Source organism: Buteo buteo, chromosome 7, assembly GCF_964188355.1.
Source record: "Buteo buteo chromosome 7, bButBut1.hap1.1, whole genome shotgun sequence".
Taxonomy (NCBI): Eukaryota; Metazoa; Chordata; class Aves; order Accipitriformes; family Accipitridae; genus Buteo; species Buteo buteo.
In genome coordinates, this window is record NC_134177.1 from 17717729 (window position 1) to 17735939 (window position 18211).

Consider the following 18211-nt stretch of genomic DNA (forward strand, 5'->3'; position numbering starts at 1 on the left):
AAGAATACACACATCCCTGATCACAGTTCTGTTTGTACACTCATACTGGGCCAAGAGAATAGCTCTCTGGTCTATCTTCATTACTATACCAACCAATCCTCAAAAAACTTTTTCAGAATTTTAATTTTCTTTGAAGCTTCTTTTCTCTTCCTTCTGGCATGATGCCCATCTCCTAATTTACTTTTTATTCCATAGCCTTCTGATAGGGGAAGAGAGTTTCTGTTATTTTTATACAGATCATCCTGGGTTTTCTAAGAGATACAATGAATTATCACTTTTATTTCTCTGTTTTTGTTAGCATCTTCACAAACACAAGCAAGCATCAGAATACAGGACATTGTTCCTCGAAGCGTTCCTCCACATTCATAGCTTATCCTTCAATAAAATGCACAAGAAAAGTAGTACTTTACAGGATTTTCTCATAGGGGATCATATTTCCCTTTCAAGTTGTACCTTTGTAACTGTGATAGCATCCTCTGAATCTTGGCAATGCAGAAGCTGGAGATTTGTCAAAAACAGCCTCCACAGATCTGTGAACTATTTTAACTGTTATTGTGCAGCTATAGCTATATAATGATAAAATATCTGACTTCCTGAAAAAAATCCCAAATAATTGTTTTCCTATTTTGGTGCACTGACTTTAGCTCTCACTCCATATCACCAGAGGGCCATAGCAAGAATATTATTCCAGTTGTTGCTTACAAAGTTCTTTAAGCAGACATTTTATTGCCTTGCTTTCACTGTACTATTTTAATTTGAGCAGAGTGATGCCCTTGTTTAGAAAGTCTTGTTCACATTACTCTCTTGCTGCCCACTCCTTCCACCACCCTTCTGGTCCCCAAGTTCTCCTCTCCCAGGGTAGAGACACTACAACCATTGCTATTCTTGGTACCTTAGTGGGTACAAGTTCATTGTACCTGATATAATTTATTGATGAGAGGTTTTTAAAAGCTTTATAGCTTTCACTTTATTTGGATCAGACCTTTTCTCTTTTATTCTGTGATGTGATTGAAGTATTCATTTGATCAAAACCAACTGGTACTTGTACTTCACTGCATTTAATCTTTAAGGTTTACTCTCCCTGCATCTTGCAAATTATTAGATTTGTGGTGCTACTGGTATTAGATTGTTGTTAGCAAGGCACATAACCACTACCAGTCCTTATTCTTCACACATCTGTTTTCTGGAATACCTTTCAGGCAGAGGATGATGCCAAGGACATTCTCATGAAACACTCTTCCAGACGGAGTGCAGAAATCCCTGCTAACTTGCTTGCTCTTCTGCTTTCATTCCCTTTACCAGTACCAGGGCTGAAGCATTTTATACAATGAATGTGCCTCATGTGAAGAGCTTGAAAGTGATCTCGCCTGAGGCAGCTGGCATCAGTGTCTTTTTAAGGCCTTAAGTGTCTATGCACAGCCAGGTCACACCAGCATTCATCCTTTCTAATGCAATAATTTAGCTTACTCATGCCAATGGTATCTCCAGTTTTGTAATCATGCTGACGATGTACCACATGCAGAAGTTTGCTTTCTGCAGGAAAAGAAACCCTATTGCCAAGCCACATGTAGACCAGTTTTGCAATGTCCTGAGAAATTTTCTGTGCCTTCAAATGCATCAGGAAATCTTCAAGTTATCTGAGGTGAAATTTCTTTTTCTGAATTCCACAGTCATTCAGGTTTTCACAAGCTGAATAATTTTAGGTTTTGATTCCGCTGCTGGCTTTGATGCTATATTTATTACACAGAAATTTATATTATTTTTATCTTTTTTTGTTCTAAATGCATTTGTTATAGTATTTCCTAATTGTGAAAACAGATGCCTTTCATACACTCCTAGTTTCCTTGGTATGGAGAATATTGTGTTTGGTTTCTTATATTTTGCCTCAGGGGTTCTACTTTCTTATGTCCTGAAGTGAAATTTGTTTCACGAAACTTCAGATACTTAATTATTAGCCACCTAAGTCTAATCTAGTTGTTCAGACTCTTTTATAGTTAATAAAAAGGAAAGTAAGTCATTCTAGTTTCAATTCATTCCATTTAACTCCAGCACTGCAGAATAAGACTAACTGCCTTGGGATTTGGCCATTCCTCTTTACTGATGAAAAAGAACGACAAGTAGATTAGATTTCTTTCAGATAACCTACTATAAGGTGTCTGAAGATAGGGAAGATAAATCCTACCGATGACATCAACTGAATCACACCTTTTTCTGAAGTCACATGCATATCATCAATGCCGATGTCACTAGTGCAACACAGTCTTATCTCTTCATTGTGTGTGTAGCTGACTCCTATGTCACTGTTGGTGCATATTTTTTTTTTAGTTGGTTGTATTTTGGTTGGTTGGGGGGGGTTTATTACATGAGAATCATTTCCTTGTTATTATACAACTTATGTCAGAAAGGTTTCTTCTTCTCTTTAGCTGCCTCACATAGTCTGTGTGTTCCAAAGCTCCTTCTAATGTTAATTTGTCTGACATTAGTGCCTGTTCATATATTCCTTTTGAATCTTATATGAATATTCTTCTATCCTTTTGCATGCCCTATCCTATTTTCAAGAGTACTGCATTACCCACTTATCAATTACATAAGCAAGCCTCCATTTACATCTCAGATTTTTTCTTTGCACGGAGTTGTTATATTTGGGATATAATATACTTCAAATAACTTGACTAAGATGTCTCAATTTTCCTCTCTGCTTCAGTGAGCTCACAACTAGAAAACCATGGTCTGCAAATATCCCATTTTACCCATTTCTGTTTACAGAACAAGCCACTTCTTAGTCTGCAGCTACTTCTGTATAAAAAGACCTGACTCAGATCAATTCTATTAACTCCCTCCTTTTTGCCCACATCTCCGCAATGCTTCCAGTTTCAGAGTTGAAAGCAGCAATGGGGTGGGGGGGGTGTGGGGGGGTTGTTTTTGTTTTGTGGGGTTTTTTTTGTTTGTTTGGGGGTGGGGTTTTGGGGGGGTGGGGTTTTTTTTGGGGGGGTGGTTTTGTTTGGGTTATTTTTGGGTTTTTTTGGTTTTTTGTTTGTTTGTTTTTTACACACACATTTCTGCATAAAAGCCAGAGTCAATTCCTCGGGTCTGACACTACATCTGGCTCTAGAATCTGACAGACAGACTTTCTTGTAAGGATGCACTGAACTAGTTTTTATTACCACTGATTTTCATCCACCTTCCCTGTTCTCAGACATGAGAAAGATGAAGACAAAAAGAATGACTCTTAAAATAAAATACAGACCTGATTATTTGACTTTGCAGGACTACGGTATAATTCCATTTATCCTCAGTTGTTATAATAGTAGTGGGATTTTTTTTTTTTTTAACCACCTATAAAAAGAAGAAAGAGTCAAAAAGAACTAGAGCAGAATTCACTAGTAACAGCTCTTAAAGTATCATTTGTACTAGATTTAGTGATTCCTTCTCAATTTTCTCCACAGTGCATATCTTTACATGTTACGTCACTGTAGATCTCATAGTCTTTTCAAAAAGATATCTGTTATTCTAACAATTAGAATTAATATAATCATACCCTGCACTTTTCAGCCAGTCTACACTGATAACTCCTCATCTAGTGGAGAAAACTCTGCAGGACATGAGAAAACATCATGCTGTCTTGCAAGAGTCAGAAGACCCCCCCCAAAAAAAAAATATCTCCTTTAGGTGATTTTAATCTGCTGTGCATGCACTTAAGAGCTGGAGATGTCTCTGTGCCTCACCAGCTCAGTCATGCACACAAGCTGTTGTATAAAGTAACCAAATAATCTCAGTCAGCTGTTAGCAGGAGTTAGCCACGTGCAGAACTTAACCAAATAATCAGAGTTTCATGATTTGCCTGCTCCCACTCAAACACTACTGAAATGGAAATGTTTGCTCTTTAGGCTATCACATAGTTAATACCAAAATCATTCTCTTAAAAAAAACAAAAACAAAAACAAAAAAACCACAAAACTCTGCCAAGGAACAAAACATCATTTGTCCTTACTACAGAAAATAGATTGAATGAACAGAATTGATATCTTTTTTTATATACCTTTCTTATGTATGTTTCTTCATAAATAGAAAAAAGAGTAATATTAAACTTGTGACATCACTGATTTACAACTCAGACTTATATAAAAATATTCACAAAAGGGACACTTTAAAATAAAAGCCTGCAAGCCTTAAGAAATTTAAAAACCTTGCACAAAGGATGGATTCTGGGAGTGGTGACATTTACCTCTATCAACTTACACTTACAGCAGAAATACAGCACCTAGCAATAGAATATTAAGTAACATACTTCTAACAAATGTGTATTTATAGCACAGTTTGATATAAGAATATAGTCTCTAGAAAAATCACTTTTTGTAATTGACTAGCATCACCATAATCCCTGTACTTCGGGGCTTTTTAATAGTAATTATATTGTGAGCATATTTGCCTTTGGGGAGGGTAAGATTAGCTTGAGTTACAGAGCCCCTGTTATGCAATGAGGCAAAAGGCAAAACACCTTCTAAATCAAATGCAGGGCTTTACAGAGCTAAAGCAGAGCTGCCATATGTACTTCTGTGGCCCCATCTTCTGCTTGGCGGGGCAGGGAGGGGCTATTTCTGGGGTTTTTGTTTTTGTGGTTTGTTTGTGGTTGGTTTTTGTCATACCTCATTCTGCACCTGCCCCCCGAAACTACAAGTTATTTCTCTTACTATTATGCTTTTTAGTAGAGCCACAGACTAGGACTTTGTTCCTCCAACAAAAGCAAAGTGAGCTTCCTTTAAGTCTGAGTCAAAACAGCCACAACATTTCTACCAGAATATTTTTTTCTTATTTGAACATGCTAATGCCATTTTATCAAAAAGATAGTGGTTTTTACCAACATTCTCAAAATTTCATCAGAACATGTCAATTTAACAAAGTGTGCTCATGTGATGCTTATTTGCTGCAAGAACAGAAATTTTGATATTCTGCTTTTTCATCCTGATATGCCACAAAAACTATTTTGCTATCTCAGAATTTTCTGCATAATGGAAATCCTAAATGTTCTGCTACATGGCTAGGGGCAGTAGTGTTTCATCAAGATTACCTGAGACTTCTCACTTGAAAAGTCTGGTTTAAGTTACCTGTATGTTTGTGAAGCGGTAACTATATAGAGGAAATTTTCCATAATAGATGTTTGTTTCAGGCATAGTGCTTTGGGGGAAAAAAAAACACCAACAACATAGAAATCATGCAATTCCATGGTTTTGTTCCTGATAAATCCTCATGAGATTATTTTTAAATGCACCATACTTAAAGCAAAAACTTCATATTCCACCCTGGAGATGCCTTTTGCCATTTCTTTGAAATTCCACTCTAAACTAGATCACATTGTGAAACTTTGAAAAATTGGCTATTCATAGACTTTAAAAAAAACACCCACTCTTCAATTTCAAAAGCTAAATTCTGAAGGTCCTGTTGCTATTGAGCATGCTGTACCCTCCCTGTAGGCCCTATTTGAATTGCTCAGCCTCATCAGTCCCAACAGACAACCTGCCTGTGGTTCAACTTCAGGCTACATTGTTCAGACACTTGCTGACTGTCTTGTCTGCAGTGGCATTGCCTTCTTTGCTTGTTGCTGGGCAGTACAGAAAAGGATATCATGAGTCAAACTCTGCAGAGACAGAAGCTAAATCAGGAAGGGGTAAACAGATTTAGATGTTGAGTCTGGTGTCAGTGGGACAGGAAGGGAGAGGAACTGTGCCTGGCTAGTGGCAAGGGAAGACTGGAACTGCCTGGGCAAAGAGATGTTCAAATAGCAATGAGGGAACCCAGGCTAAACATTTCTGGGCATGTAAACTGAGAGTGGAAACCTGGAGATACAGGGAATCAATGGAAAAATTGGTATTTGGTTACGAAAGTAAGGCATGCTAATGTGCCAGCACTGTATATAGGTTAAAATTCCACACATGTGCATATACAGGTATGCTGAATTCAGTTTCCCAACTTCGAAATTATCACCTTGATCATATTAATAATGTTTTAACACAGTATATTGTACAGTGTAGAATTTGACACATGCAGGTGGGCTGTTCTGCCCGTGCAGGACTGAAGTGCAAATCTAGAAGTGGGTTGATGCATATAATGTTTTCCTGTTATCTTTTCCCTATCCCTGAATTAGACAGGCATGAATTTGTTCGGCAGTAATTTGAGTTACGCTAAGAGGTTTGCACTTAGTTTCTTCCAATTTTTAAAGCAGCCTTAGTGGAAAATCTACCTTTTTCTATTACACTATTTAAATTATTTCTCCCTGGAGATGCTGGGAAATGCATCTGGAGTGTGATAAGACTTCCTTCCAGCCCTAAAATGCTATAGGCCCATGTCTGATATATTTTTGAAATGCCAGCACTGCACATGGATTAGAATTCCTCTTTCATGCTGCAGTGAATGATGTGATTATGTCTGTAATACTATAAAGCAATTCTGTCAACAATAAGAGGAAACGTTTATGGCATAGGTCATTAAAACAATGAAAAATAGGCCAGTGCAATTTAAGTTCCTTTAGCGGGCTGAATAATAACTAGTTAAATAAGGAACGAAGAGATAAATGATTTATTACAGATTCAGAAGCATCACAACAAGCACAAGAAAGTTGTCTTCACTTTAAAGCCTCTTGAGATGCAGTTTAAAGCAGAAGTATGGACAATATGCAATGAATGTGTTGGAGCAAATGCAACAGGAAGGGGAGTTAGAGAACCTGTTGCAGCCCCAAACTAAGCCACTACTCAACTTCAAAACTTCAGCATACACACGTAGCAACCAGTTAAACACACCAGACACAAAAGTTTATGCTAAAAGCTGTGGTGGCTCAAAAGACTGAAGACTGCTGTGGCAGCCAAGTAGATAACCTGTTTCAGCATGCACCCCCTATTCCTGTCTGATGTGGTGCTGGGCTTCATGAAAACATCAGAGGAAAACAGGACTCAAGCTTTTACTGAGAGATATAAAAGCTCATTATAAAGTTATGAGGCTGCTTAGAATTAAGGTCTAGCTCAGACATCATCAGATTAAGGAGGAAATGTAGAGTAATATTCAGCTTCGGTTACTTATTCTGGAAGAGAATAAAAGAACAGAGCAGACAGAGCTCAGTATAATCAAAAGAGACTTCCATTACAAGCCTGTATTTTTCATGCTAGGTCCGGCAACTCCATTGAAATAATTCAAGTTGTTTGTACTAACAAAGCCAATATTTCCAAAGATTAAAAACCTAGAATTATGCTTCTACTTCCATTTTTGGCCATTTAATTAGGTTTTTCCTGAAGTGCTGAAAACAAAACAACTCTGATGGCTTTCATACATTGCCTTTTAATAATAGCTTTTAACTGCTTGGCACTTCAGAGGTTCCAAATAAGGTTGGGAGGTGATCAGAACAGGATTGTTTGGTTTGATTTTAATCTTATAGGAGGAAGAGGATCTACACCTTCCCTGCACAATTTGATCTGACAAGATTCCCACCTTGATCATGGTTCTGATAAAAATTTACATTAAAATCTTACAATCTTTTTTGAAGTAGACTCAATTTTTCACACTAACTCAGTATATGGCCTTGGATGAAGGAATCACACAAGCTTCTGGACAGATGCAATTTAATTTTCAAAAAATACAAACACACAAGAAACCCAGATGCTATAGAACAACTTCCATGGCTGTAGTATAGAGAACAGCAGAGCAAGTTATTTAGCCTGTCAATCTGTAACTGAGATCATAAGGGTGTTTTACATTAACAGTTTCTTCAGGATACAGATTTTGTACTTTGTGTACAAAGCAGCAATACCCTAAACAACCAATAATGAAAGAAAAGGAGGCACTGGAGTGGTTACATTTGACACACTGTTACTTGCTCAGTATTTCTACAATATTGCTGTAGAGCTTGAATCACTACTTAGTTTTACGTTTGTCCTTTCTTCTTTAAGGAGGCAGAGAGAAAGAGTGAGGGAGAGAGAACAAGCAAGAAAAAGGAGCAGGGGTGAGAAAGTGGGATGACAATCAATAAAGCGAATTTTCCTTAGCAGCAAAAATAGCTGACAGACCTGCTTCCCAAAGAACACTGAAAATTACTTTGCGAGTAAAAGTAGCAAAGATAAGTCAACTTGAGGGACTCATGGGAGAGCTGTTATTGACATATACGAGGATGATAATGATTGCTCAAGATGAGCAGGTTTTTCTTTCATCTCAATAAAGCACTTTTGGATGAAGAGTTTGGAAAGACAGGTGTGAGACAATAGCATAAAGCCTGTTCCTAACTTATTTACATAATTTTATACAAAGGAACATTGATGTATGAAGTGTAAAACAAATGCATTGAATGCTGAAAATAAAGTGTTACAGAGAACAACCTATATATACTCCCAGCAACAAAGAAACTTAATATTTGATGAAATATACTTTGCCTATTGAAGAAATGCACTGATTTCACAAAAGGCTGAGTACATGTATTTAAGAAAATGTTCACCACTGTTCTTACATAAAGTAGCTGATACAGTTGCATCTTAAATTGTTTCCTGTTGAAATTGTATAAGAGGTCATCTGTCTGCTGTAAGTGTGACAATAGTAAACAGGATAATCTAGAACACAGTTCCTCTCTTCCAACTCCTGCTGCATTTATGCATCCCACAAGACAATCCCTTCACACTTTCTGGCATCCTTCAAAAGACAGAGTTTGAGCATCAAGTGTTTTGGGTTTTGTTTTGGGGGTTGGGAGGGCAGGGCTTGGGGTTTTTTGTTGTTACTGAAAAATGTCAGACAAGACTGATGACAGATAAATGTATGCAGTAATGGGTGAGTAAAGAGATGGTATTTTCTACATTTCCATTCAGTTAGGTGATTCCCTTGTGCTTTAAAATGAAATTGCTTTGTGTAATAGAGAAGAATCTTAGTATCAATATCTGTATGGGAAATATTCTTTAACAAACCTCACAGATACCTAAAACCTATTTTAACCCACACTGGTCCACCTCTCACAACAACATTACCTGCATGGTGCAATCCTGTTGCCAAGCTTCTGACCAGCCCCAGTGCATATGGCGTAAGTACCTAGCTCAGTTAATTGTATTTAAGGTGTAATCCAAGACCTGTGTGATGGGTTGACCCTGGCTAAACGCCAGGTGCCCACCAGAGCCGTTCTATCACTCCCCCATCCTCAGCTGGACAGGGGAGAGAAAAATATAACAAAAACTTGCGGGTCGAGATAAGGACAGGAGAGATCATTCACTAATTACCATCACGGGCAAAACAGACTCAGCTTAGGGAAAATTAACTCAATTTATTACAAATCAGCCAGAGTAAGGTAATGAGAAATAAAACGAAATCTCAGAACACCTTCCCACCACCCCTCCCTTCTTCCCGGGCACAACTTCACTCCCGGATTTCTCCACCAAACCCCCCCAGCGGCACAAGGGGGACAGGGATGGGGTTTACGGTCATCACATGTTATTTTCTGCCGCTTCACCTCCTCAGGGTGAGGGCTGATCACACTCTTCCCCCGCTCCAGCGTGGGGTCCCACCCACGGGGTCAGTCCTCCATGAACTTCTCCAACGTGGGCCATTCCCACGGGCTGCAGTTCTTCACGAACTGCTCCAGCATGGGTCCTTTCCACGGTGTGCAGTCCTTCAGGAGCAGACTGCTCCAGCGCGGGTCCCCCACGGGGTCACAAGTCCTGCCAGAAAACCTGCTCCACGGGCTCCTCTCTCCGCAGATCCGCAGGTCCTGCCAGGAACCTGCTCCAGCGCGGGGTTCCCACGGGGTCACAGCCTCCTTCGGGAACCCACCTGCTCCGGCGTGGGGTCCTCCACGGGCTGCAGGTGGAGATCTGCTCCACCGTGGACCTCCCTGGACTGCAGGGGGACAGCCTGCCTCACCAGGGTCTTCACCACGGGCTGCAGGGGAATCTCCGCTCCGGCACCTGGAGCATCTCCTCCCCCTCCTTCTTCACTGACCTTGGTGTCCGCAGGCTTGTTTCTCTTACATGTTCTCACTCCTCTCTCCCGCGGCTGTTTCTCACTCTCCCAACTTTTTTCCTTCTTAAAAATGTTATCACAGAGGCGTTACCACTATCACTGATTGGCTCGGCCTTGGCCAGCGGCGGGTCCGTCTCAGAGCCAACTGGTATGGGCTCGCTCTCTCTCTCGAACACAGGGGAAGCTTCCAGCAGCTTCTTACAGAAGCCACCCCTGTAACCCCCCCCGCTACCAAAACCTTGCCACATAAAACCAATACAACCTGCTATACTCAATGAAACACTTTGATAAAGGCCCTTTTCCAAAGCTTGTTACTTTTAAGGCTAAGAATTATAAAGTTTCTTCAGGGTTGCAGAGAAGAGGTCTCAGAAGCTACAGTGCTACATTTTCAAGAATGTCCACTAATACTGTGAGCTTCAAATACGAGTCATGTTCTAAATAATTCAGCCAGACGCTGAAAGTATTGGCTACCCATCAGTGATATTTAAAGCACTGAAATTATCTTAAAGATCTGAAGGGTAGGTTATGTTTCCCAACACTGCTCAAGAGAAGAACATGGTAAGCAACTATTTGCTTTAATCAACATCAAGATGGTAAATTAACACCTAAAAAATAAGCAAATAATGAAATAAAATGAGAGTGGAATTGCATCAGACTTGTTCACTTGAGCTTTAACAAAAATCCTCCTCAAGACCCCCCCTTCCACTGATCTTTTTCTTTGTTTGAATACAGGATCAACCGAAGGATGATGACACAGATTATATCATAGATAATGACGAATTGACTGAAAACTATGAATCATCTGCTCACATACCAGTGCCAGTGCAGGACAGAACAGGCTCCACCCAGGCTACAGGCAAGGAAGATATTCATGAAGGAGACCTAGGATTAGGAGGGTACAAACTCCAGCTTGAACACACTGCAGATCAAACACAGATGAATTCATTGGCACAAACAGTGTAATGTTAATCACAAGAAATAAGACTAAAACAAAAAAATAATATACCATTATGTGAACAAGAGGCTAGAAAATGTACTAAGCACAAAAAATCAAAGAAAACTTAGATTTTACCAACTAAATGCCTGCTTCCCCCCAGGAAAGAGTTTACCACCATCCATATACCTACAACAATATGCAGGTTTTCTGACTGCAGCAGTTTTTATTAAGAAAAAAAATGTAGGGCACTGCCAGCCCACTGTAAATCCATTACAGTCATGTGTTCCCTCAGCATTTGACTGGACCATGTCCCTCACATGTACACAGGCCTTTCAATGTTGCTTATAGTCTTTAGTCAGCTGGAATAGAGAGAGAAATAGCTTCCTAACATACTCATGCTCACATAATGACAGCACTTTTTATACAGCTGGTTCTGAACAGATCCACAGATAGCTACTACTCCAGTAGCTATTATATTTATAAGGAAGCAGCAGAAGATTCTTTGTCCAATAAGTACATGATGTAAAAATACTTAAAACATGCATTACAGCCTGTCAGTCCTGATAGATCAAGCTCCTTCATGCTCACAGTATAGACTTTCCCTGATATCAGCCCACTATTTGCTTTCTAAATGCACTTATAGCCTAGTCCGTACAGGGTTGCACCAGGTTGCCAAACAGAACATTGATAGTAGGAGACATTGAAGTCTACGAAATCAGCAACAGACCCCCTTTTCTTGCTGCACTGAATGGGTATGACCACTATTTAAACAGCAGTTATTCCAGAAGACATTCATCATTACAGCTTCGCAGCACACAAAGCTTACATGCTGGGAAAAGTTTTGTTGTTTTGCAAAATCATTCTAAATGTATGCTTTGATTTAGGTAGTCAACTCTTTCATTTTTTTTTATGGTTCAAGGGAAATGAGTTGTTTCTAATCAACTATTTCTGCAATACAGCTATAACTTAAGACTGGCTACTCCAAGGATAAATTTCTACATCTCTCTAGTTAGGCTGGGCACTCAATATCACACTAGTGATGAGGACAGTGGTGGTTAGATATAAAAAAACCAAGAGGAGAGTTCAGGTATGAAAGCATTAATTGCATCTGCATAAACGCAGTAACTGGATAAACAACTGGTCAACCCTACATACAGCTAGCTGCCATATACTATTATCAAGCATTAGCACAGACCAGCTTTTGCACATATCAGCTAAGCAGTGCAAGTACAGGGATAAAGCCAGGCTTTTGTTGTTAGAGCACATGCCTTTTCTCACCACAGAAGTTTCAACTGTGCATGATAATGTTCCTACTAAGAAAGTTGAACCATGAGAAGTTTTTAAGTAAGGTCATGCTTAATATACAAAGACAACAAGAATGCAAGAGATTTGTAATCTGCAAGAATAAAAATCAAGCCATCTCCATGAACTATCATAAAGCTGAATAGGTCTTGATTTCACCACAGATGGAAGCTGAAATACAAACTTGATTATATTTAAGTTTCAGTCATTCTTTTCCAGGCTAATTAATTTCTGGTTACATGTGACTCCAGAACAGCTGTTTTAAGCATAAATTTGAACACTGGAGTTCTATATGCTGTTATGAAAGATCAGAAGCTTAAACTGGCATTTTATTTTCCCCTAAACACTAATCAAGATACTGCAAAGGATCTTAATCCCCATGTGGTTTAAAACAAATTTGCCTTGTTTAGCTGCATGAGGTGGAAAAAAGATGTGCAGCAGGTTGCAAGAAGGGATGGAGAATGGATGAGGAGGTAAGGTTTTATGGCCTAGTACTGTGCACCCTACAGCATGCAGTGGCAGACAGCAAAGATAACAGGAGGCAGGATAAGCAGGTAGGGACACACTGCAGTGAGATGAATATGTGGCAACACAGTGAGAAGGTTTTATCATGGATGAGTGCTAATAATCCTGATTTCAGTAGCCAGAGTTTCCAATTTCAGTCTTCAAAAGTATTGAGTTCATGTCACCAGGCTTCCTAAGCAACTCGGGAAGCACAGATCCTAGTCCTTAGATTATTGGGGGGGTGGAATCAATGAACTGCTAAAGTATTATGAAGATGCAAAGCTGTTTTTCACAACTGCTACATGAACTGGAAATGACAAGCTCTTCAACAGTTCTGCTCTTAGATTCTACTCTGAAATGTATCCTGCAGCATACTCTGTGGGGTTTTTACTGATTTATTTATTGTGCCTATGTCCAAATTTCTCACACTTGTGCAATGTGATAAATGGAAAGCTCTGGGGCCTGAAATTCTCTGTTTATCAAAAAAAAGTCTGTAGTGAATACTCTCCACACTGTTCTGCCTGGATGCCTTAAAGGACTACTGTACTCAGTAAAGAAAGAAAGTCATCCCTTGCAACAGAGGAGTGCATACTTCACATCTTCACAGGTCAGATTTTTATGCTAAGACTATGAAGAGGCTGAATCAGTGGTCCCAGAAGGATGGGTATTTATCCTCTGGGACCATGCTCAGTAACCAAAGGATCATTGGCTTTTAGGAAAATTAGTAATTTGAGCTGCAAGCAAACCTGAAACTTCTACTAAACAGCAATAAAAGTCTCAATTATCCATTACGCTATTCAGCCTTGCCATTTCCTAATTTTAAGATATTCTTGATCTGTGTGTCATGAAAAGAGAGTTAAAACAACATTAGAACAGATGATATATTTGTATTCAAGGAGAAATTACCAGCAACTAGTAATTCTTCACAACTGTTTAAACAGAGTAATGGATGTTAAGAGAGGCCTTTAATGTTAGTTTACAGTTCATACACTGGAGATTTAAACTACTCAATATCACAGTGTTTGACTGAGCATGCAAGTCACTCATGATAAATGTGAAGCTATTCTTCCCATCTGAGTTAATCTAATAAAACACTGCTTGGAAAATGAAATGTAAAATACATTGTCAAAAAGTAGTGACTGCATAGTCAGTATGAAGGCCAAAATATTAGGAAAGATGGAAATCTGCAATATTGCTAAACCTTTCAGGTTTCAGAAGTAATAACTGAAACTTCATACTGAACTGCAGAGTGTTTGGTGAAGGTTGGAAGCAGCAGAATAAATCCTGGCTATACAACAGAGCCAGTCCAAAAAGACACTGTACTAAAAATATCAGGTCACTATGATAACTTTCACAGAGAAGTGCAACATTTAGTAACCTCACTGAAAGCAGGGGGCATTGGAAGCAAACATTTATGTTGCTCTGTTAAAAGCTCAAACTTTTCCATAGTAACCATATTAGGGCTATCTTCAAACTGATTAACTCCACGCATAACTTAAGCCGCTAAACTAACTGCATTGAAGTCACAAGAGCAGTTCACACCCTTTCCACCTAGCAATTTATGTGCCTTGCTGGGCTGAGGACAGTCTGTACAATAGGTCTTTATTTCCTTTTGAAAGCTGGTCTGTATTTTGCTATCAGCCATCAAGTAATACTGACCCTGTAATATCCCAATTGCTGTGTACATTTGAGTACAACATAAATGCAGCGATATACATAAGTATTTCAGATGCACATGAACATTACACATGTGCCTTAAATTCTTTGTTTCTACAGAGATTAATATCTGTAGACAAAGAATTCTCAATTATGGACTTCAGAGAACAAAGAAAATATCCTGTATACCCACTTTAGCAATTGCAAACTACTTCTAAGGACAAAGTTGTTTTTCCCCTACTTCCTTCTAGCAAAATGGAAAATAGCCCTTTTCAACATTTTAAAGCAAACCAGTTCTGAGCATTTTAAATAACTTAACACACACATGCACATCTCTGGCAATATAATCCCAACAGACATGAGTTCTACTCAATGAACTGTAAAAGCCTTGTCAACATTTTTATTTTATAAACAGTCTTTCAGAACTTGAAAATTCTCCAGTTGATCTAAATTTCCTAAGCAAATGTTAGTTTAACCCACAGCCTTGGTCCCAATACCAGTCAATTTTCAGATCATGAAATCCCCTCCTTCCTTTAACTCAATGGTTAGTTTTTATGGTAGGCATTACTGTTCAGGAGAGTTAGACAAAACACCTGAACATGTTTTTCCTTGAATACTGGTTTGTTTATTGCTGTTTTGGGGTTTTGTTTGGCTTTAACACATACATTTTTTACATCATAATCACATACTGGAGTGCAAGTTTCTGAACAGTATGAAAGAAAACTTTTCTGCCAATGCAGCACTTGTCTTTATTTGTCCCTTTCAAGTGATTAGCCTAGTGCAATGATGGCCACCAGCCAAGCAAATATCCCCTTCAAAAGCCTAGTGGTGCTAGTCACTTCCAGATTCAAAACAACCTACTGGACATCCTGGTGTGTGTTAAGAAGCACAAATACTTCAAAAAGCAAAATATAACGTCTGTCAGCAATGTGGTGCCAATCAATGGCCCATGTTTATCTTCGCTATATGAAAAGCAAAGGGACTTTCCTACAGTTAGCCCAAGGTGTCCAATCTCCATCTCCAACTTCAGCTCTGTTCCTAGTAGCCCCTTAGCACCATCAGCATCAGCCCATTGCAGCTGCACTTCTAGAAAAGCCACCAGCCAAGACTGTCCCATACTTCCATGGAATTCTGCAGGAAAAACCCACAGCCTTCATGTTTCCATTTACACCCTTCCAGCTTTCCCACTGTTAACAACCACATTGGCTTCCTCCCACAGCCACCCACCCTGGCTCTGGGCAGTCTTCCCTCTCCACACCAGGAGGCAGCAAGAGCTACACAAGCTCTGCTGCACAATACATGTAACAAATGATTCTGCTCACAAATAAACCTTTTTTTGCCAGTGTCAGGGCAGAGGCAACGTTTTCCCTGCCAAATTCAGTGTCACTGGTCACCATTATTCCCTTATAAAAATCTGATCTGAGGTACAGAACAACAAATACCATTTCAGGCCTCAGAGGATGCCAAATCTGAGCAAGTCAAATTAACATCATCCTTCTGAGGACCCGGCAGAGCTTGAAATTCTGGTGCGAAAAGCAGTAGAGAATACCCAGGAGTGTTTTCCAGCTACTGTTCTACATCATTTTTACCACATAGCTGTCTGTCTCTGGTATGCCACAGCAAAGGCAGATGGACATAAAGAAAATACTGGTATATCATTCAGTAAGGATTTGAAACTAGAGAGCGCACTACACCCAACAATCTAAACACTAAAAGAAATAACCTTATGCCATGGTATTAGGCATTATGCAGGCCTAGGACAAGTTACACACAAGTGAGTTGAAATAGGATAATATCCTGTAAGCTTAATGAGATTTCTTATTCCAGAGGTACAGTACCTTCTAAATATAACCCAGTACTTTAGAATACATGCCTGACTGGAAGTGAAAATATGAGAGAAAAGGAAACAAATGACGAAGGACGGAAAGGGGGAGCAAGGGGGGGAAGAATCAGTGCCGAGAGATATTAAAATTGAAGAAGATCAGAAAAATATTCATAGCAACTGCAGAATAAAACCCAAATTAAGTATTTGCCAGTAGTGTGAGAAACCAAGAATTAGCTTGAAGAACACTCCTAAAAACTTTGCTAGAGCTGTATCCCTGACACTGCTACTGCACTGTAAAAACTTAGGCATTCCACAGGCCTACAGGGAACCACTGCTGCCAGCTGAAGGTTGACCAAGTTTAAAGAAAATGAAGAAAAAAGACCCAAGGTGAAAGGCTAATCCTTCAACAGCACTGTTAACAAAGCAATAAAAGCAACACAAGCCTGATATTTGCAGAAGTGTGGAAAAACAACTGAAGATAGAAGTTCTTCAGTCTTCCTTATTTCATCTCTCCCTCCTATACCAGCTATTCATTTTTTTTCCACCAAGTTGTCTCTTTCACCTTCTCTGGTTTACCCTTTCAGATGAAAACATTACTTTCACCATCCCTTGGGCTAGCAGAATTGTAACAAGTCCTTTTCCCCTTCACACAATATGCACACCCAACACAATTTGAATAGTTCTTCAAGAAGAAACCAGTATGATGCAAGAGTGTGTGAACTGTAGGACTTCTACCCCAAGTAGAGATCACACCCAAAGACAGGTGGGTCAAATACATTGCACTATCCTTTAGGCACTTCACTATAGCTAGTTAAGAGCAAGTGCTCATACATTTTTAACTACAGGAACCAACAGGAGCAAAAACCCTTAAGAAAGGCTACAGAAACCATTCTCAGTGAGGCAGACATGACATGGTTTCAGAGCTAGTCAGCAACATCATACAAGCAATCTGTCTGCATGTTCTTCTCTTATAGTAAGGACAAAGCAGCTTAACCTTCAAAAACTAGGGCACACTAGCTTACACCTACTGCTGGGGGGTGCCAGTATTGTCCCAAAACAGGGTTCTTCACCTGATGTGCAAAGAGCCAATACCAGAGTCGAGATATTTGGTGCGGGCACATTTGCTTCCTGGTACTGAGAGCCCTGCTGCCACTGTTGATTTGAGAAGTGACTAGAGCACCTTTTCAATGGAAGCTAATGTGAAGTGGGTGCTTGAGACAAGTACTCTAGTTTCTGCTGAAAGAACCATCAGGCCTATGCAAAAAAAATTATCTCTGTTCTGTTTCTTGACTGTTTTGTTTGCTGCAAGGATCTGTCTGCAAACATTGAAACCCTGATATTTACAGGCCTGAACACCAGTAATGGAAAATCTGCCATGGACACTCAAACTCCCTAAATCTGGCTCAGAACAAACATCCTCCCCCTCTGCACAAGCCCCCCCCCCATATGCCAGCATCTGGCAGGGTTTCACACTGACCTGGTTCATTGGAGAATGCAATGGTCTACCCCTTAACTGAAATTTTAAAGCACTGGGAAAGGATTTCAGTATACAGGCAGGAACATGGATGAAGATTCCTTGACTCCTAGAGTAGTTCAGGTGCACTGGGAGGGTAACTGTAAGCCACCTCTGCCAACAATTAATTTTCACTTCAAAAAAAACCAAACAGATAAGGAACACTATTTGCATATGTTTGTACCCAAAGTCAGGTATTCCAACTAAACTTCCCAAGGAATAACACTATTATGGCCATTTTACAGAAGTTTTCACCTTCTGTATATACACCTATAAAGTAATTTGGAATATTCCTTTATGCTCATGCATATCCACAGTGAACAAATAGTGACACACTTAATGTTTACCATTAATATACAGCCCAAAACAAACTTTAAATGCATTGGCATGAACAAAGTAATAATAATATACTTTTAAGTCAGTTTTATGTCCCACCTTAATCAGAAGTCTGAGGAAATCTGGTTTATTCCACAAACACTTGGCTCCATTTTCTGAA

General features: G+C 39.4%; 1 protein-coding gene across 1 annotated transcript in view; it reads left to right on the forward strand.

Annotated features, from left to right (window-relative positions):
• Window positions 1-17515, forward strand: part of SLC9A9 (solute carrier family 9 member A9) — a 224283-nt gene extending 206768 nt beyond the window's left edge. Inside the window, exons 15-16 of the mRNA XM_075031727.1 lie at window positions 8941-9046; window positions 10711-17515. Coding sequence (XP_074887828.1) covers window positions 8941-9046; window positions 10711-10941 — 337 coding nt within the window. The 3' untranslated portion in view covers window positions 10942-17515. The remainder of the gene's footprint in view (window positions 1-8940; window positions 9047-10710) is intronic.
• Window positions 17516-18211: the final 696 nt, after the last annotated feature.